The sequence below is a fragment of the Corvus cornix genome, chromosome 4, assembly GCF_000738735.6.
Source record: "Corvus cornix cornix isolate S_Up_H32 chromosome 4, ASM73873v5, whole genome shotgun sequence".
Classification (NCBI taxonomy): domain Eukaryota; kingdom Metazoa; phylum Chordata; class Aves; order Passeriformes; family Corvidae; genus Corvus; species Corvus cornix.
In genome coordinates this window covers 40,941,092-40,961,758 of record NC_046334.1, presented here as the reverse complement: position 1 = coordinate 40,961,758, position 20,667 = coordinate 40,941,092, and the positions used below count along the sequence as shown (strand labels likewise).

At 40.3% G+C, this 20,667-nt stretch overlaps 3 protein-coding genes across 5 annotated transcripts in view; 2 read left to right on the top strand and 1 right to left on the bottom strand.

The window, feature by feature from the left end:
- The first annotated feature begins 1,193 nt into the window (after positions 1–1,193).
- On the top strand, positions 1,194–16,460 carry UFSP2 (UFM1 specific peptidase 2). Of its 3 annotated transcripts, none has more exons than XM_039551458.1 (12): positions 1,194–1,254; positions 3,378–3,456; positions 5,258–5,438; positions 5,521–5,587; positions 5,915–6,069; positions 6,879–7,071; positions 8,539–8,685; positions 9,152–9,316; positions 10,626–10,750; positions 12,342–12,418; positions 14,103–14,227; positions 15,710–16,460. In XM_039551458.1, exons 1-12 carry the CDS (start codon positions 1,213–1,215, stop codon positions 15,794–15,796), a joined length of 1,443 nt encoding a protein of 480 aa, XP_039407392.1. In that variant the 5' UTR covers positions 1,194–1,212; the 3' UTR covers positions 15,797–16,460. The 3 variants fall into 3 exon arrangements, with proteins under 3 accessions (XP_039407392.1, XP_039407391.1, XP_039407393.1); XM_039551457.1 differs by having other exon boundaries at positions 5,912–6,069; XM_039551459.1 differs by having other exon boundaries at positions 1,247–1,327; positions 5,912–6,069.
- ANKRD37 (ankyrin repeat domain 37) lies at positions 16,320–18,931 on the bottom strand. The gene is made up of 5 exons (XM_039551463.1): positions 18,810–18,931; positions 18,326–18,478; positions 17,547–17,638; positions 16,848–17,077; positions 16,320–16,567 (listed from the first exon to the last, which is right to left on the bottom strand). Exons 1-5 carry the CDS (start codon positions 18,834–18,836, stop codon positions 16,554–16,556), a joined length of 516 nt encoding a protein of 171 aa, XP_039407397.1. The 5' UTR covers positions 18,837–18,931; the 3' UTR covers positions 16,320–16,553.
- The window catches only part of LOC104690856 (LRP2 binding protein), a 14,110-nt gene continuing 12,136 nt past the window's right edge, over positions 18,694–20,667 (top strand). Inside the window, exon 1 of the mRNA XM_019287068.2 lies at positions 18,694–18,771. The gene's annotated coding sequence lies outside the window, so the exon portion shown is untranslated. The remainder of the gene's footprint in view (positions 18,772–20,667) is intronic.

Sequence of the window (20,667 nt, the reverse complement as noted above, 5' to 3'; positions counted from 1 at the left end):
TTCCTTGTTCCACTTTTTTTTTTGCGTGAGTGGCTTTTGCTTTCCCTGTTAAACTGCCTTTATCTCAACCCATGAGTTTTCTGGCTTTTACCCTTCTGATTCTCTCCCTGATCCTGCTGGTGGGGGAGTGAACAAGTGGCTGTGTGGGACTTGGCTGCTGCCTGGGTGAAACCACCACAATTTCCAGCAGAAAATTTTGAGAGATGAGCATCACACATTAGCCCTGTCTGGCATGTGGATGCAGAGCACAAAAGCTGCAGCACCACAGCAGTGGAAACACACTGAATTGAATAGATTTTATACATTCGATTATAAAAAGCAATATGCTGGAACATTGTGTACGATGGAAGGGTGAGCCACATTATACTTGTGCTCAGCACGTGGAACAGACAGTATGTATGGGCTTTAAAAAGCTCAAATTTTTTTGGTTGTTCTGGAGGGTTTTTTTGCAACGTGTGGAGGTTCACATTGTGTGAAATGCACCATCACTTCATCAGGCAACCTCAGTGCTGTTCTTCGACTGTTGGGACACCTTGCCATCAGGTAAGGAACCAAAGGGCAGGCGACAAGAAACAACCAGAGATGACCGAAAACTGACCCTTGGAAACCACTTTACGCGCTCACTGTTATGAAGCTAGTTAGCATTTATTTGTGCGGATAGAAATAATTTATTGGAAATAAACAGACCTGCAGTTAAATTCTGTATCTTAATGCACAGAGCATTGACCAGGGGGTTAATGAGGACGACTTTGGACCTCAGCATCTCAGTGTTCCTGAGGACGGAGGACGTAAACGAGCCTAGCCTGGAAGGAGCAGTAACGTGAGGCAGCAGCCGGGCGAGCGGGATTCCAATGGATTTGTAGAAGTCATGAGGACGTAATACCACGGTCTGGCTGGGCTGAGCGCAGCCATGGCTGCCCAAGAGAGAACGGTCAGCCCCACGCACTCCCTGCAGCGCGCCGGCAAGCGGGCAGAGCAGGGCAGAGCAGGGCAGGGCAGGCCAGGGCAGGGCAGGCCAGGGCAGGGCAGGGCAGGGCAGGGGGGTGAGTCCGAGGGGAACGCCGCGACACTCGGCCCCGCCACCCCGGCCGCACGGGAAGCAGTGGGGCCGGGGCCGTGGCACGGCGGCTGCGCTGCCGGAGGAGGCGGGGCCCGCCGGCACCACGGGCCGCTCCCCCCCCGGCCCGGCGGCAGCGCGCCTGCGCCGCGAGGATGCGGCCGGGCCCGGCCCCCGCGGCGGCGCTGACGGACGTGGTGAGTCCGCCCCTCCCCTGCCCGGCCCCCCTCTCCTCATCCCCGGGGAATGGATGGATGGGTGGAAGCCTAGGTAGGTGGGTGGCTGTCCTACCTAGCGGGGAGGGGAGTGTACCCGTTCGGGCTGAGCTAGCGGCGGGGCGGGCTGGGGGCTGGTGTCCCCGCTGCCGGCTGGGAGCTCGGCGGTCGCGTTTGGGCCTCCAGCTCCGGGGGTACCTCGGGGGGGAGGTGCGGAGGCCCGTCGGTCCCCTTTCTGCAGGGCCCAGGTTGTGTCACACGAGGGGCAGTGGCCCCTCCCGCACTGACGCCTTCCTATACCCCCTGCCATTCTTCTTCTCCCTTGGGGGACTGAGCTTGCCTGCCCTTAGTCAGGGATTTGTTGGAAAGCGGTCATCATAGTGGTGCGAGGCGCTTCTCGGTGGTGCCAAGCAATAGGGCAAGAGGCAACGGGCAGAACCTGATGCCCAGGAAGTTCCACCTGAATCTGAGAAAGAGCTTCTTTACTGTGCAGTGACTGAGCACTGGAACAGATTGTCCAGAGAGGCTGTGGAGTCTCCCTCACTGGAGATACTCAGGAATTGTCTGGACACAATCCTGTGCAGTGTGCTCTAGGATGACCCTGCTTGAGCAGGGAACTTGGAACAGATGACCTTAACACCAAGATTGTGGGTTTGATCCCCAGTATGGACCATTCATTTAAGAGTAGGGGTCATCATCCTTGTGGTTCCCTTCCAACTCAGAAGATTCTGTGGTTCTGTGACCCACTGTGGTCCCTTCCAGCTTCACCCATTCTGTGATGTCCATGATGAGCCACTATCAAAAGTGGCTTCTTTTGCAGAGCTCTTCTTATTCATGAACATTATTCTTGTGTAGTAATAATTCAAATAAAAAACATCTTTCACATCAATCCAGGCAAACATTTTTTCACATTCTGGCTGGCACTTTTGTGGGTCCCACCCTCCAAGACCCTATTAATGCAGATAAGCTGGTTATCTAAAATACTTCATGGTTGTGCTTCAGAAACCAAACTGCTTCTTGGCACTCCAGAATCACTGAAACCTAAAAATCCTTCACCAGCGGATAAACTGTAGTAGATGATTATACTTTCAAGGCCTGCATATTTTGCATATTTCTCTTTAGAATGCTTTTAATGGAAAGAAAATCAGTCCTATGTTTTGAGGTTTTTATTTCATGAGTAGCAATAGCATTGCACTTTGTAACCAACTGGTTGTGCAATAAGTCTTTCCAAAGGGTCCTAGTATAATTATTTTTACAGGTGCTTGGTGGTGTTTTGGAGCAGCTAAAGCTGTTAACCATTCTTTCTGTGGACTGTTAGACTGAGCAGTACCTACACTCATCTGTCACCTTTTGTTCCTCTCTGTACTGCCACAGCTGCTTTTGTCTGGTACATTGAACTTTACTAGGGATTGATCTGTCTGAAAAAGCCCTCTCTAAATAGAAGGGTGTTTTTCCATCTGCATGAGTTCTCTGGTGAAGTTCAAATGTCTGCAGTGAGCAGTTGTGGGGACACAGAGCAGGGGCTTCAGAAGGGGGAAGAAACAGCTGGATGGTATCTATGGTGGCATAAGTAGCTCTCCTGTCAAGTGTGAAACTCAGCCTTAGTTCTAGAGGTTGTGTATGTCACCCCCCCCCCTTTTTTTTTTTTCTCATTGCCCTGAAACTGTGATTTCCTAACTAATGAATGCATACTTACAGATGTGCCTAGTTACCTTTCTGTTTGGTTCTGTCCTTGCTTTACTTGAGCTGGAAGAGTATTTTATATATGTAAGAACTTATATTATGGGAAACATGATATTTGGATTGAAACAATGAGAAACAATGACATTTTACCTAAAGTGTTTCTGTGTGGTAGAAGTATAAAATTATGGCATTTTTGTCTAGGTAGGAAATGTGTTCCAAGGTGTAATTGAGGTGCTGATTGCAGTGACTGTGCCCTGCTGCACCACTCACTTCCCTGTTTACTCACTGGCCTTCTGTAACCTTAACAGCTGCAGTAATTGCTGGTGTGCTTGCACACTGTGGTATAACAGTAGTCAGCTGTGGCTTGAGAGAAGGCATGTGGAAATGGCTGTTCATTTTCGTTGCTTCTTTTTTCTCCTTAGGTAATTCTAGAAGCTATGGATATACTCTTCAGAATAAGAGGAGGCTTGGATCTTGCATTTCAGCTTGGAACTACTGATGGTGTGTCTATAAGACTAATAGATTTCCTAATACTTATATAAACTTCTATTAAGAAACTATTTATTATATTTATTTTCTTAGCATTTCACCAGGGTTAAGTGCTTCTTCAGAAACGTGTAATGATTAAGTGCAAAATGTTATTCTTTATCTCCATAAATTTTCTGAGGTTTTTTCCATCTTATGTTTTTTGTTTTAATTTGAAATAAACTTTACATTGACATTTTAAACTAATTTCCTTTGCATATACTTCTTACTTATGGATGTGTTATTGGGACCACTTTTCAGGTTGAAGCCAAAGGTGACCCTGAAATTTTAAGCAAACTTAAAACTTTAAGGCAATGAATTTGGTTATAACAGGACTGTATTAATAATACAATTTTGAGACTGTGGTCCAATCTTTCTAGAGAAATAGAGGAGAGGAACAAGCTAACTAGTCACTCTACTGAATTTAGGGATTGTCTACTACAATTCCATGTGATAGCAAGGGACTAGTCCATATGGCATTAAGGGGCTCCTCTGGTCCCACATTGTTACAGTAAGGTGACATTCTCTTCAGAAAGCCTGCTCAGGGCTGTCAGTGGCCATTGAGCTGTTGTAGGGCAGGACGGGGAAGGAGGCTGGTTTTAGCTCCACTCTCAGTCGTTCTCCATTTTAAAAGGACGTGTCTCTAGTAGAAACTCTGAATTCTGTCTAGTGAACCTTGATAAGGAGCTTGATCTTATTTGAGTTCATGATGTGGAGCAGAAGTGTTGAATAGATTGACCTAATCCAAAGCAGCATTTTGTGAGTTGCATCCTCAGAGAAGGGTTACTCATTTGACATTGTGTACAGTGTTTTGAATTTTGTAACCACAGTGAAGCAGGCTGATGTTTGAATTGTCCGAGTGCATGGTATTCACACCTCTTAGTGTGTAAATATGGCATACTGTTCCCTTTCAAGGGCAGTGAGGTTTTTCTTTTGGAGCAATTTTCCTTTGACTTTTCTAATAATGTAGTTTTTACAGACTTCTAGTACAAAAGTTATCTAATAGTGACCAAATTTAAGTTAATGCATCAGAGAGATACAGCATGGTCTTTGATAGCTTGTTAGGCTTTTTAAACTTATTATATTCAAATTAATGGTTTTTAACCTTCACAGTGAGGAAAAAAACGTGGCTAATGTGCCAAAGTTACTCTGTCATATCCTATATTGTCATATCCAGTATTGGTTCAGGTTGTAAGGTCTGGGTTAAATACTTTACAAGAACTGAAAGACAACTGTATATACCAGTAATAAAATTTCAGGCAAACCAGACTGTGGCTTACAGGTTTATGTTGGCCAAAATTTGGTCCTCAGTTGGAATGTAGGCCCTGCTTTTCCAAAGGTTTCTCTGGTTTTGGTTTGTACTTCTGAACAATGATCCAAAGTCAAAAACACGTGACTCAGATTGAATCTTTCCAGGTTTTTTTCAAAAGCCTAAATATACATAAAAGTCTGTACATAGAAGTTTGTTTGCAGCTGTAGGCTTGGTTAAGAGTTATTAGATGTGGTAAGGGACTGCAGAGTAGGTTATTCTGTAAATTTGACAGCATGTGAGAGAAACAGTACACTTTTTTTCAGGGAGGTGTGAATGTGAACATTTGAGACACACCTGCTAAGTGAAATCTTACCTCAGTTTTTGTTTGCCCAGTCATTTTTCTGATCATAACAGCACTTGCATCTTTATTCCAAGTCAAAACAACTTTATTAAATGTATGCCCAGTAGCTATTAAAAAATGGTGAGGGAATTTTCTAGGCTAATTATATCCTTGCTGTGTTTCAGAGGCATCAACAAAAAAGGCACTAGGATATGTTTTCAGTGATCTTGAAAACAAACTGTCCTCAGAGGTTCTTGTATTCAGAATTTGCCACAGTCCAGTCTATGTGTGGCCTAACAATGGTATGACCACAGTTCCAGAGCTGACTGATGAGTCTGCTTGTAAGGAGATAAGACGATTTATACAGTGAGTATATTTAAAAACTGGGGGGCAAGGTTAAGAGATTAATTTCCTATTATAGAAATTTCTCTTTTTGTTGATAATTCAGATTTGATCAAGATGATGAGACCAAACGAAAGCTTGGCAAAAAAAAGGATAAAAAGTTACAGGATACGGTATGTTTCTCAGCCACTAATAAATTATATAAGACAAATTATTATTTAAACATTTTAAAAGTTACCCTTCCTAGGTTTTTCTGTACACAAATAGGCATTGACATGACTTAAAAGAATGCTTTTAAAGTCATTGAGACTCAACATGAATGCAGAAATCCACCTATGGTAGATCAACACATAGAAGTTTGTCTTTAACATTACCAGCTTTTTTTAAACTCAAGTATTTAATTCCTGAGTTTGATACCAAATATCTGCAATCTTACTTTTCCCTTCTTGGTGCATGTGTAGTTGGAGATGTACTATTGGTGTCTTTATTCTCTGCAGCAGCAGATCATCAATGTAGACCTCATGTTGGAAATGACATCTTCATTAGCTGCTTTGGCTCCAGTCATTGAAAGGGAAAAGAAGGAACACCACTACATAAATATGACTTTGCCAGTTGATGTTGTTGTATCTGTTTCTCCAGAAGAACCATGGGGAAAGTAAGTGTTATCCTGAACTTGCAATTTTTCAGCTTCATTTCTGCATTTGCTTGAAATAATGAAGTAAAACTGCATCATTCATCAGTTTAATGAAAAGTATATAGCATTTTTGTGATGTACTTTTAACTGTGTAAATAATAAAAGCTCGTGTAGAGAGCTGTTAACTTTAATAATCTTGAGACATGATCCTTTTGCTGTCTATAAAAAATTCAGTTTATCAATGTCTGGCAGATTTGGTAACTCATAACCATTGCTTAGCAAGGAATTGAGAAAGTCAGGAAGATGTTCTACAAATTCTTGTATGTGAGGTGTATAAAAGTGAGAGTTGGGGTGTATTTGATGAGTCTTTGTAATCTCAGCCTTACATTAGGGGCTGCAGCTGGGTAGGTACAGATGGAAAACATTTGAGTCTGCCTCTGTATTTTTTCCTTGCATTTTTTCCATAGGTTTTGACTCAGAGTGACACTAACTGGAGTGGATAGAATGCAAAAAAAAAAAAAATTAGTCATATATGTCACTTTTATTTATTGGCAAATGCTCATACTGATTGTGTCTCTGATACAAGAGCAGGGTAGCTGCATTTTGGAGGATTGAATCACTAGGAATTCGTTTCTGTGTGCAGACAAGCTTTGAGTAAGGCACGGTTGGGCTCTGCCTTTCCCTGTGGGAGCAGAAGCACTGAAGTAGTGCAGTCATCTGCACTATCAGGTCAGACATGCATTTAGGTATTGTATAACTCACAGCTGTGAGAAAAAATGGTTCACCGTTGCTGCTCTACTTTTTAAAATATTCTCCCTTGTACTTTGCAGGGTACAAAATCTCCTAGTGAAAGCAATTCATGGGCAATTAACTGACATGGAAAGATGTATCATGAAATATGTGAAGGGAACATCAATTGTGGTACCAGAACAATTTCATTTCATGTTACCAGGAAAAAATCACCTTGTAACCATCTCATATCCTACAGGTATTTCAGATGATCAGCTGGAAAGTTACAGAAAGGTAAAGCCAACAAACCATAACAGAACCTGATCTTTTCTTTTTATTTTTATTTACTATAATTGAAGCAGTGGTAAAGCTTTCCATTTAGTCAATGTAGAATAAATACTAGGATACTGCTATTTTTTATAATTTATTTTTACTATAACCAAAGCATTATACTGAATGTGGAAACTTGATTTATTAGAAGTTATTTTATAGAATGTGCCAGATCTCATTTTTGTAAGGGAACAATAGAAACTTTAAAAGTACATAAAAATTGGTTGATAAAGATTCTGTCTAAATTATACTTCCAGTACAGTATTCTTTGAATTTCTCCACTTCTATGGTAGAACATCAGTTTACTTTTGGTGTGTTACTACATTCAGGTTTTAACACACGTCCTGAAAAGGTTAGTATTGGGGGGGATTGTTTGTTTTGGTTTTTTTCTTGTGGTTTTGTGGGGTTTTTGTCTGTTTGTTTGGAGGGGGCTGCTTTTTGTAGCTCACAGCTGACCAGGCTTAGCTAGTTTTTGGCTTATTTTTGCCTTCTGGGTGGCACACCTAGAAAAGAGAATACGGATGAGGTGGAAAAATATTGAGATGCAGCAGTCCTTTCAGGTTGAGGCTGATACCAGTCCAGGTCACACAGTTTCATGTATTGAGAGCAGGGAAAGAGTATTCTTCAGCTTAAAGGTGTAGAAGCTGTGGGGACTTTACATTTTCTTCTTCTGTGTGAAGCATTACGCGGCGTGTAAAACCCAGTCTAGCCTTGTGTTTGCAGAGGCCTCAGGCACTGGTGGCACTGTTTGCGTTTCCTGCTCTCTGTCTGCTGTTCACTGTTAGCCGCTGATGGGAAGTGTCAGTGCAGCTCCTGTAGCTGGGTTCAGTGCTGGGTCATCTGCCTAAAATGTATTACCCACGTTACACACATTATGCTAGATGATCTCATCATTCCTTTCACTTTTAAGCTCAGTGAAATAAGACAATGTATCTCTTTAAATGTGGCTGCTGTGTGACAAACAGCTTAAGAGATTTAAAAATAGACTGAATCTGTTTGAACTATAAGCCCAATATCTTTACTTTGTCTCAGTACGTGTTCCAATATCAGTTAAGATTACAATTTGGTGTGTGTATCTACATTACTGTGTTGATAAAACTGTAATCCTTTTCTATGATGGTGTATTTTATCATATTTTCATAACAAACCTGTCACTCATGGTATCTTCAGTGGGGCCCCAGCAGCAGGTGTTATGTAACAGGGCTGCATAAAATAGTGGGCTGCTTAGATAGGAGGTAAGCCTGCATGAGCTTCCTTGGAGAGGTGAGGTCTAGTAGTAAACATACCTGCTGAATGTTTAATTAAGCGTATTTTAATAATTTGCTAAGCTATGCTGTTAAAATTATGTCTTTATTGCTACTTACAATGTGATCTTTCTTTTAATCCAACATTTGAATTGTGTTTCTTATTTTTATTTGAACTTGCATGTAGGAATTGCATGGGTTATACAATCTGCCTTGTGACAGACCATATTTCAAGAGAGCAAATGCTTATCATTTTCCAGATGAACCATATAAAGATGGATATCTCAGAAATCCACATTTACATCTTAGTTCACCTGGCATGGAGTCTGGTATGGTAAGTTTAAATTGAAACATTTTGCAGAAAGTACCTTTTTATTTTAACTGAGAATTTTTTTTATTGAAATAAGTAATTTAGATAGTCAGTGATGTGTAGATGAGAAAGTGAAATAATTGGCTTGACCTTTTAAGCAAAAGGGCTCCTCTGCACAAAATGGCATTGCTTTAATTTGCTGTATTTGTCCCAAAGAAATTGGATTTTCTTGGGAAAATAATGTACACATTTTTAGCGTATATTCTGAAAAGTTTCTCAGAACCAGGACAAGAAACTAAAACTGTGAACAGAGAAGTTTAGGAGACAAAAACAGGCAGAGTAATCATGTATGAATAATGACCCTTCAAATCTTCCCAAGATTTGCAGTCCCCAAATGAAAACTTTACAGTGCAAGTGACAGGTTATATGACTTCTCTGAAAACTGATGCAAGTGTGATCAGATGCTTCTGTGTTCTCTCCTGCTGTGCAGATTTATTTAGTACAAGGTGTGTACAGTTACCACCACTATATGCAGGATCGCATCGATGACAGTGGCTGGGGCTGTGCCTATCGGTCTTTGCAGACAATCTGTTCTTGGTTCAAGCACCAAGGCTACATGGATAAACCTATACCCACACACAAGGAAATTCAACAGGTACAGAATATTTAAGATTATTTTATGCATATTTGTCTAGAAAGGTTTGTGTAGGTTATTTTTTAAATGTCAAATTCATACATTTTAGAATTTGGATTTGTGGGACTTTTTTGTCCCTTAAATTGAACTGGTGGTTCTGAATTGTTTATCTGTGTTGGGTGACATTATCTGTACAAATAAGATACCTTAAAATAGTCTTTTAAATGTTTCCTTGGAGTAATATTCTATTAGAAGCTGTGATACGACATTTTCAGTGGTTTTGTCAAGTGAAAAGAGAACAAAGAACCCAATGTGTCATGCTAAAATCAGTTTTAAAACTGGCTGTCATATTAAGTGACAGCTGGATTAGTTCCCAGATGCTACACATGAATTTACTGACACCTTTTGCAGCTTTGCCATTGACAGTAGTGTGCTTTTCCTGATTTTTGAACTCTCCTTCACTTCTTTTTCTGTTTTGAATTCAAATGCATACTTGAATATGTTCATTTCTGTTAACAGCACTGAAGTAAAACTGTAGGCTTGTAGCTAATACCCATACTTGGATATGCCTATCAAGGAATACTGCAGTTACCTTCAGTCTTCTAAATGTAATTCTTTGTGTTACATTTCTTTACTGAACATTTTCAGTAAAATTTAATTCATTCCATTAAAAAAATTTTATCATATGTAGCAGGGATGTGAACACTAAAGGTAAAACTGCATTACCTGAACATTTCTCAATCCGCACCCGAATGCTATCGAAGTCTGTGCACTCCTGTAGTACTTTTGGGCATCTAAAAGAGGGCAGTAGCCTACAGGAGACCTTATGGGCTTTGTGTCCTGAGCAGAAAAGGCCCCTCTCAAGTGCTGCATGTAACCTACAAGTCTCAGAATGAAAAAGAGTTTAAAATAAACCATAACCTTTGACATGTGTCAGTGGCCTCTTCCTCAGAGCACTGTTTTATGGATCCTTTCCTGAGTGCTTTGAATAGAAATCCAAGCTTATCAGTCTATGAAGTGGCTTCTGCAGTGTGCAAATGACACTCTCCATTATTAAACAGTTCAGTGGTCACCCTCCCAGCCTGAAGTCTGCCTGTGGACCTGGGGTTATAGTCTCTGCTCATGGACACAGTTCTGCATTACTGCTCAAAGGGGCATTTCCAAAACAGAACCACAGTGATGAATTCAACATTCATTGGTCTGCTTTTGACCATCTAGGTTCAAAACACATGCCCATATATATAAACCAACTTTTTTCACAAAAAGTGGTGAAATTCCCTACTATATGTTGTTGATACTTGGGTTTCTTCCTCATTATGATGTTGCAAAGGCACTGGTTGATGCTGGAGACAAGCCTGCGGCATTTGTTGGGTCACGGCAATGGATTGGTTCAATTGAGGTACAGCTTGTTTTGAATCAGCTTTTTGGAATAACATCCAAAATATTATTTGTCAGGTAAGAATCACTACCTGTTTAGTAGCTTGGTAATTGCTAAAAAGACTGAATGCCTTAAAATGCAAATCATGATTACAGTACATGGGAGAAGAGGGATAATTAAAGAGATAATAAGTCTTTTAAGAATTCCTTGCTTATAAAGCCTGTATTCCACCTTTAGTTGTGCTAAGTGCTTACAGATGAAGGTGGTGTTAAATTTCTTGGGAGCTTGGAGTTCCAGTTTCCAGTTCCTATAAATTGCTTAATAATATGCAAGTTGCCCAGTTTTATAACGCAATGGTCTAATGCTGCCACAAGAAATGTGGCTCCCATTGGGTGTGCTCAATCTATAAATTGCTTAATGATATGCAAACTGATCTGGAATTCAGCCTTTTCCTTTGAACCACAAACATAATTTTTGATGCAGGCACACAGTCTGATGACCACAGAGAACTGAATGCGCACTGACAAATAAATTATTGCTGCAGCCACAGACCTAGCTTGTGAGTTTAGGATTGAGGCAAATTGTTGAGAAGTCTGGAAAATAATGTTCTCCTTTTTGTGTTTGTGTGGCAAATAAAGCAAGGAATTTGTTTCCATTCTGACAATCTGATGCTCTCATACACAATGAAGGACCCTATGAAGATATTTGGGACAAAAAGAATAATCTTTAGCATTTATCAAAAGAAAAATCACCATATTTTTATCATTTAGGCACCACTAAGCTAGTACTAAGCAGACTAACAAATCCTTAGACATGTGATAAATACAATCATGAAATTAAGAGCATATACTAACAGTGTGTATGAAAATAAAGTCAAAATACTTCTCATGTGTTAAGTTTATTTAGAGTAAAATCACAGTGTAGATATTCTAAAAGAGCATGGTGATGAGGATCCTTAATGTTATGAAAATAGTTCAGGTCTTCAATATTTTAATAATTTTTTTTGTTCCAGAGCTTGTACTGGCAGATCATCCACCTAGTATTTATAGCAGCTGGGGCAGGCCCTGCCAGTAGGAAGATTTTCATTCCTGCATATGAACTGGGTAGAATTGTTCATAGTGCTGCTACAAGGGAGCACCAGTTTTTTTCAGTGTTATGAAAAACCAACATCAGTACCACGCTGGGTAGAAGAAACAATCATGCAGCTTTTTCAGCTGGTCACTGGCATTTTTGCCTTGGGCTTATTTCCAGCTAACATCTCTAATTCCTTATGGAAATAAGACATCACAGCTGCACTAGCAACACCGGTACTGGAACCATTATCATAAATGCACCGTTTCCCAGAGTTCCAGTTTTGTATTCTGACTGCATTTAATCCATTCTCTCTGCTTGGAAAGTGGGCACACAGACTTTCATTGGGTTTTCAAAAGATTAGCCACTATATAAAGAAATATAAAGACAAAATAGTAAAAACGTCTGTATTAATTTCCTCACCTAGCTACTAGACCTTGTGTTAGAAAACATTTTTCAGATTGTCTCAGGAAGTTTACGAAGGAATAATCCAAGTGACTTTCTAATCAGTTGTCTATGCAGTGAACAAGTCCAATGAATAATTAGAGAAGTAAGCCTAGTGAGAATGACAAATCTATTATTGTTCTTCTTACCTAGCCAGGGTTCTGAACTAGCACTGCAGGGAAGAGAGCTTGCTAATCATTTCAAGACTGAGGGAACTCCAATTATGATTGGTAAGTGCTTGAGAGTTGAAGAATGCTAATGAAAGTGCATGGCCTCCCTGTGCTGAGTTTCATTTAAATTAGAACCCATTTAATTTACTGTTCAAGAGTTAATCAAAACTGTAGATGAACTAAAAATTACAGTATTCCCAAGGTAGCTTTGAAAATTACACAATTTAGTTTGGCTGGTATCTTTTTATTCAGTATTTCTTTCAAACTCAGTATTAAACATGGTAACAAAAGTCAGTCTAAATGGTGTTTTCATAAATTGCTATTAAGTCAGAACATTCTCCACAGGAGCAGAAGTTCATAGAGTTCCCCAGAACTTCCCCTCAGAGAACAGTACTGTTTATCTGGCTTGGAAGAGAAGGGTATTTTCCAAATTTGATTTAAGACCAGTTTTAATAATCTGAAATATTGGTAAGAGAAGAAGTTCCATTTGTAAGAATACTGTGACATTAACTGAACTATTTCCATGCTGTGTTTTAGGAAATTAGTAATACTGATATTATTATTTTCAACTTTATTAAAATTAATTTTAGCAATTTTTGCAATCTGTATTTGGCATTACATAATACAGTGTAAGTTTCTCAAAATATAGGTGCCAGAAGTCCAGACTTTGGTATGGTGATGGTTTAGATCAGATATTAGGAAGAAATGTCTCCCTGTGAGGGTGGTGAGACACCAGAACAGGCTGCCCAGAGAAGCTCTGGGTGCCCCAAGGCCACAGGAGTGGCCCAAGGCTCAAGGCCAGGTTGAATGGAGCTTTGAGCAACCTGGTCTAGTGGGAGGTGACCTGCCCATGGCAGGGGTGTTGGAAGTAGGTGATGCTTAAGGTCCCTTACAACCCAAACCATTCCATGAGTCAATTAAATATTCTTGGCCTTCCAGCAGTCTTTTTGTCTGAATTTCAAGAATGTAGAATCCTATATTGAAAAATCTTTTAGTCTATAACTTATCCATCCCTGTAATGCTCTCTTGTAGATGGCTTTAATTTTGTTGTTGTTGGAGGGTTGGAGATTGGCTTTTTGAGGGTGCGTTTTGGGGATTGGTTTTGCTTGTATTCTTCCAGGGATTTTGTAATCCCTACCTGCTGTGTGGAGCTATTACTACAATATTGCAGGGACATAAAGTATTGCATGTTATCTGAAAGAAACATGCAAGAGTTGACCTGTGCCCATCTCATCAAAATATGCCCTTTTCCTGTTTGCAGGCTGGAAATCAGAATTTACTATTCTGCCCCTGATATTCATTGATGTAACTTTGTAGAAAACAGCAGATAAACCTTACCCAGAAATCCTGATTTCTGTTCTAATTTCAGTCTTTCTACCACCAGGAAATTTTACAGGTTTCTTTTCTACAGTTAGGTTTCTTTAAAGAAAAAGTGCAAAAGAGATGTTTGAAATATTCTTGACTTCATCTGGTGGAAGTGTTGAGGATTTAACCTGCCTTGCTTGGAAAAAATTTGGAAAATAAATTCTCTACTTATTTTAGTTACTACAACTAATCTTTCTTAGATGTAGTAAAGATATGTTGTTTAATAATGTGAAGAATCTTATGTCAGACACTTTCAGAATTATCTTGATAACCAAGTTAATATGTTAATAGAAGGTTTTGATGTCCTTTTATTTAACCCTTGTACATAAGTCAATCTCAGTGAAAAAAAACTTAGCAATCTGTATTTCTCCTATTTTAGGTGGAGGTGTTTTGGCTCACACGATATTAGGAGTGGCTTGGAATGAGATTACAGGGCACATAAAATACTTGATTCTAGACCCACATTACACTGGAGGAGAAGATCTGCATGTTATTTTGGAAAAGGTGAGGCTTGATGCACATATATACACACACATTTATGTATATACATGTATTTTGGCATTAAACAGATAATGTCCAGCCAAATACAAACTGGCCATTCTATGGCTTCTCCATTCCTTATGGAAACAGTGCTGACCCCAGTTAACCTGCATACTACAATATGCTAAGTATTGTCAGTTTCTGAAACTTAGTGTCTTTGGAGGAGATTTATCAGATCAGCAAGTACATCAACTTACTATACTGCAAAACAGTGTTCTTTATTTTATCTGAATTCACCCATCTCCCCTTTTACCCAGGAGTATATATGATAAATGTCTTTTGTATTTTGAAAAAACAGAAAATTCTGTTCAGGCAGAAGAAGCAGAGAAGATAATTTATTTTAAATTTTAAAAGTTATTTTAAACATCCAACATTAACCATTCTCAGATCAGACCTTGAACTATGTTCAGAGGGTAGGTACTGAACTGTTTTGAAAATGTGGAGAAACTCTAAAGGGCTCAAGGGTATGTAATGCATTTCCACATTTAAAGCCACCAAAAGGGATGATGCAGCACATTACAAACCAGTAAACATAGTGTCAGAAATGTAAACTCTGAAAGCAGCTAAATCATCCTGTCAGTGCTGGGCAATGAATGTCTTTTCTGTTTCTCATATTAAGTTGCAAATAATAACTTCTATTTAGAATCTTTGATACCCTTGTGTAGGCCTAACAAAAAAACCCCCAAAAAACCAAAACCAACCGAAATAAAAACAACAAAAAAAACAAAAACAAGAAAAAAAGCTATTTAAGAAACACTTTGTTGGCCTATAATGGTCAAAGCTTGAAATGAATACGGGAAGAAACAATTTCCAAAGAACATGTAGGACCAAAGGCTGTTACAAATGGTCCAGTGGTCCAGGAGGATAAAGACATGCAGAATCCACTTTCCTCATCAGAAGTGTCTGGGGAGGAACTAAGGTAGACTGTGTGCAGCTCTTTTCTTCAAAAACACCTCCAATAATTGTGCGGTACTCTGCAAACTTAAAAGCTTTGTTAGACTTTCTTTCTCCTGAATCAGGTTGAACAGCACAATTTCTGATTAGGAGCTCTGTTTGGGTCTGAAATATCAACTATTACCAAAGAAGGCATGGATTCAGAATGAGAAAAGGAAGCTGTGACAATGGTGGTTTCAGAATAACATTAACCTCTCAGTAGCAGCAGAAGGTAGTGGGGAGGTGGGGATAGGGAGGAGTTGATACTTTCTAAGAACTAAGCTGGGGAAGGAGGAAGGGGGAGAGAGTCCCTGTAATGTGTTTTCCATTTATGTGTTTCCAGGCATGTAGAGAACCTTCTGAAAATTGTCATTGCATTCTGTAGACATTTGAAAATAATTCATACAACTTAGATTAGTATGATTAATAAAATAAGAATAGATGCAATAGTAGTAGACAGGAAAACCAGAATTCATAGTAGATTTAAAAGCTATCTTGCTTTTCCTTGGACAGGGCTGGTGTGGATGGAAGGGCCCGGACTTTTGGAACAAGGACGCCTATTATAATCTGTGCCTACCTCAACGACCAAAAGCTATTTGAATTCACTCTTACACTGAACGTGCTGAGACAGAATAATAGCTGATGTAGATAAAACTGTCCTGTCATTTATCAAAATAATGCTTTAAGTCAATCAAAACCCAGTTGAAACAGAAATGTTGCTTGAATAACTTAAATTAAGAAACTATTTTTTTTAAATGAAACCTCTAGAAATAAGTTACCTGCTTTGAACTGTATTCCTTACAAATGTATTTATTAGGCAACGAATACTCCATACTTTTCCATAGGACAACTTTGTGTTTATATAGAACTTCTGCTAAAATGTTTGTAGACTCAATGCCAAATCCTTTTGTTTTATGGAATTCTTTCATGACAAAAGGATGAAGTGTCCTCTGCCTTTCAAATTCCACGTAGCCAGCTGTCTTGTCCCTTATGAATCTGTTCAAAGGCCTTGTTTGCTGCTGGTACTCTTGATGATGCATTTTAGGAGTGGGAGAAGAATGGCTATATGTACTGAGTTTTACTGATTTTGCTCTCATATTTACACAGAAAAAAAATGCAAGAGAATTTTTACATGCTCATTTATTTATAGCTGTATGAATACAAGTATTCTAGGGGGGGGAAAAACCTCACAGCATTCTTCTGTAAGAAGTAACAATAAACAAGCTTTCCTCCTTCTCAGAAGGAGACAGTGTCCCAGCACACACATCTGACTGCTCAGTGTATCATCCAGTCATGGTTCTTCAGACTTCAGATTCCCCTTATTTCATGTTGGGATTACAGCTGTTTCTTCTGGCAGCTAGGAGACAAGATCTGTCATAGAAACAAACAAAACAAGTCTGTAGCTACTTCATCAGTACATCAGTAAGAGAACCTATGATTTTTATTTCTTCTGTGTTAAAGTAGCCTCTTAAGTGGCATCCCACATGTACTGTCCATTTCCAAGAAGACCCTAACCTTAAATACCAATGCAACTTCATCCTTACTAGCAGGCTTCCAAATCTGACTGCTCTAACACACATTTGTTTTACTTAGATGCTAAAAACATTTTTTAGAATATTCTGAATTGTATTAAACCAACACTATTACACACCATCTGATCTTCTCCTCTTCCTGTTTATGGATCTGCTGGTTTCACTTTCTTGTTTCTGTGCAGTTGGATCCTCTCTCTGCAAGCCATGTTTGTCACTTAGCGAGTGTCCAGACTGTCCTCTCAGTTTCATTGCCTGAGTGTGCTGAATTGTCCTGAGGAACTTGGCACATTCCAGAAAGCCACAATCCAGTGCGAGGTCTGCTGCCGTCTGTCCACTGTTGTTGCACAAGCTGAAATACAGAATTAACAATAACCAATTAAACTGGAATAATGAGCAAGCACTGATTAAGTGTTAATTTAGGCAGATGAATAAAAGTAAGTACAGGGAATCAATACCAAGAAGGTTTGTCAAGGATAGCATAGGGCTTGTAGAGGGGGCTGGTATTAAATTCAAAAAGGAATAATTATTTTAAAATAAATTTGTCATCAGACTGTTACTGGCTTAGCATATCAGAAAGGCAAGAAGGTGAGATTATGATCAGGAATATTCTCTCAGCAGTTGTTACAGAGGTATCTAGCTAAACAATAGCATGTGGTCTGTGCTCCTTTGGTGTTTATGTCAGTTGTTAATACTATTAGGGCTATAGTCATGCTCTATTTGCAGCCTTAGCACACATGTTCTGAGCGAGTTAAATGTATTGCGTAAAAAGCACGTCCTTTGACACTCTTACTGAAGTTACTAAATGTAGCTCAACTTACTCAATTTTAGCATCACCAGCAACAAGGAGAGCAAGACATTCCAAACTCCCAACTTTTGCTGCTTTATGTATCGGGGCTTCTCCAAGGCAATCCTAAAAACGCAATTTAACAATCATTTGAAAGAAGAGGAAGAGGATAAAGCTGTCTTGTCTCCAAAATGACTGTTTATGTATACCAGTCTGTTGTGAGCTGAGAGAGAGATTAAAGGAATATAGCTAGTAAAGTGTACTTGGTAACTGCCGTTAAATATCTAGTGTATTCATCGCCACAAAGTAGAAGTGTTGTCCCCTGCAGTAGTCGTTGTTTAACTTTTGCCTTTTAAAAGATAACTTACACAGAATACTCTCTACATCGATTAACAGCATCTCTGAGCACCATTCAGGGATTGCTGTGACCAATAGCTTGCTACCAGCTCAGATGTATGAGGAATTAAACTAAGTAACTAGAGTAAGAATCCTTACATTTACTGGAAGTAGGGACAGAATTTTTGGAGGAAAAATACTCAGTTGTGTAAAAGAATTAAGTTGTTTGGACAGCTGCATGCAGCATTTTAATTGTGAAAATTGAATTATACATTGCAAGTGAAATTGCTAATGCAATATAGACAGGATTTCTGGTTCATGCAAGAAGTTACTCTAGAATAAGCAAATCCAATATGCATGCAATACAACTGAGTATAAGAAAAACCTCTTTTAGATAAAAAGTATGTAAATAATATTAAATGGATTTACTGATATGCCAGATTAGAAGTGGAAGGAATGAAATGTATGTGTTCTTACCTGTTGGTTCAGATTTGCTCCTGTCTGCAGTTGCCACAGTAGAAAAAAAGCTTCACCACCACAAGCAGCCAAGTGAGCTGGAGACTGACCAAAGGCATCTGCAGGTGCGTTCACACCGGTTCCTATCTCAAATAAGTTGCTGAAACTACCAGACTGAAACAAGATATTAAAAGAAAAAAAGAAATGTTACTGCCAGTGTAAGCCACGGCAGGTCTCAGAACACTGCATCACAGCAAAAAACATTCCCCTTGCAAATCACTGGATCTTCATGTTCCTTGAGACTGCCTTTTAAATTTTTTTTTTTATAAAAGGAGCAGTGCAAGAAAGACTTTTTCGGCTTTTTATCTCTTAACCAGAAATACCGATCGACAGCGGCAGCGCCCCAACATTAATAGCAGCAGCTCCAGGCAAACTACACCTCATTCACTTCCGCAGCCGTGCTCCCGGTAAGACAGAACCACAGACAGACCCTGCCAAAGCTCACCTCTGAAGTGCAGTCCAGCATCAGCATCGCTCCCGCTGCTGGCGCGGGGCCCTCGGGGCTCGGGGCTGGGGGTCCGAGGCGCGGGTCTGTCCGCGGCCGGCTGCGAGCGCCGGGCCCGCAGCCCCGCCCCGCCGGCCGCACGTAGGCGGTGGCAGCCGCCGCCCGCCAGCCATTGGCCACCCCGGGGGCACCGCGGGGCCGCGGCCGGGCCGGGGCCGGGGCGCGGGGCTGGCGGCGGGGGCGGCCATGTGCCGGGGGGCCGCCCGGCACGTCCCGCACACACTCGCAGCCGCGGCAGCGCCCTCCGGAGCCCCGGGCAGCCGGCACCGGCCGGTGCGTCGCTGGAAGCCCCGGTACCGCCGTCAGCCGGAGCCACCGAGCCCTGAGCGCGGCCTGGTGTTTGCTTGGTTGTGCTGCTGCTGCCAGGCGCAGCCTCCAAAGTAGTTCTGCCAGCGTACCTTAACGCTGATTTGGGAAGGCTAGACCGAGGCAGACTTGGATCTAGGAAAGAAAACAATAGAGAATTAGATTTTTTCCCCAAAAAAGGCTTAAATCAGTAAAAAGAAATCCGTACTATCGTCCTGCCCAAGCTCTACCACTAGGCCAGGGAGACTGGCCAGACGTGCCACGCTGTGAAACGCAGGTCTCACCTCCTTCAGCACAGACATTACAGCAAGTTCATCCCCAGTCTGAGCGGGACTGGAATTGGCAATGGTGGATCTGGGCACAGCCACCTGTTGTTACATCTCTGCTCAAAACACAGTTGCAAATACAGAACTTAGATTGTCACTTATATGAGCTTGAAGTATCCTAGAGAGGGTGAGTGCCCAAGGTGCACAATTCTGTTCCCTTAGCACTATGGTATTTCTTTCTGTGTCAAATGCCTGCGTTTGTTTGTTTGTTATGGAAGTTCCTCATAATCGCTACCGTGACAAAAAAAAAAAAAAAAATTGAAAGTCACATATTTAAAAAACAAATAATAATGGCATGGTTTTGATAAACAGAGTTAGAGAAAAAGAAGCCTAGCAGTGTTCCTTTAGGGTATACATAGTTGTGAAATGAATTCACAAACATGATGAAATTACCTTCTGCTTCTCCTTTGGGAAAGCTAATATAAATTATTTTAGTGGAACATGAGCATATTTTTTAAGGTGCGAAAATTCAGGTAGATAGGCAGTTCAGCAGAACTATTTCTGTAAGTGACAGTTTTCACTTTGCTTTTATATGGAAAGAAATATACTTGTGTAATTACAAAATGTTGGGTTGGGTTTTTTCCCTGAACAGGTAGCCAAGCAAATTAGTTAACAAACAAATAAAATTCCTACACTTCTAACTATGCATTGTTAGGGATGAAATATCTCTGCACAGATGCCAGAAATCCACGGTCATTGTTTATGCAACTATAAAGACAGTTTTGGAAAACACACATATCCAGAATTAGTTTTAGACTAAATAGTTTTGCATTGCCCAAGAGGTTGTGTTTTGTTTTGTTTGTTTTTAAGATCTTCCCTCCCTACATTACTTCAGCAATTCAGAGGCTTCAAGCTGCACCCAAGGAATCCCATCTTTCCAGCCTAGCCACCTATACACAGATTTGCATCCTGCCAGCCAAAACTCTCTTCAAATTCCTGCTATTAATTAGTTCTTGAGCTTAAGGTCACATTCTGCACACCTCATTAGTGCCTGGAAAACTGTTCTGCCTCTGAATAACCGGTACTTGTACTGGCATAAACAGAGTAGCAACAATTCTCATTATTTTGTATGGGGCAGCCCCAAGTCCCAGTTAAGGACAAGGCTTCCTGTGTACAGCTGTTCTGGAACATAGCTTGGCAAAAATTCCTCTGTGCTTTGTATCTCA

Coding starts and splice junctions, on each gene's coding strand:
- UFSP2 (XM_039551457.1), top strand. CDS start 1,213: ATGCGGCCGGGCCCGGCCCCCGCGGCGGCGCTGACGGACGTG. Junction 5,588..5,911: donor ATAAAAAGTTACAGGATACG/GTATGTTTCTCA, acceptor TATTCTCTGCAG/CAGCAGATCATCAATGTAGA. Junction 14,228..15,709: donor TGCATGTTATTTTGGAAAAG/GTGAGGCTTGAT, acceptor TTCCTTGGACAG/GGCTGGTGTGGATGGAAGGG.
- ANKRD37 (XM_039551463.1), bottom strand. CDS start 18,836: ATGCTGATGCTGGACTGCACTTCAGAG. Junction 18,479..18,809: donor TGCTGGACTGCACTTCAGAG/GTGAGCTTTGGC, acceptor ATCTTGTTTCAG/TCTGGTAGTTTCAGCAACTT. Junction 17,078..17,546: donor GCTGGTGATGCTAAAATTGA/GTAAGTTGAGCT, acceptor TCTGTATTTCAG/CTTGTGCAACAACAGTGGAC.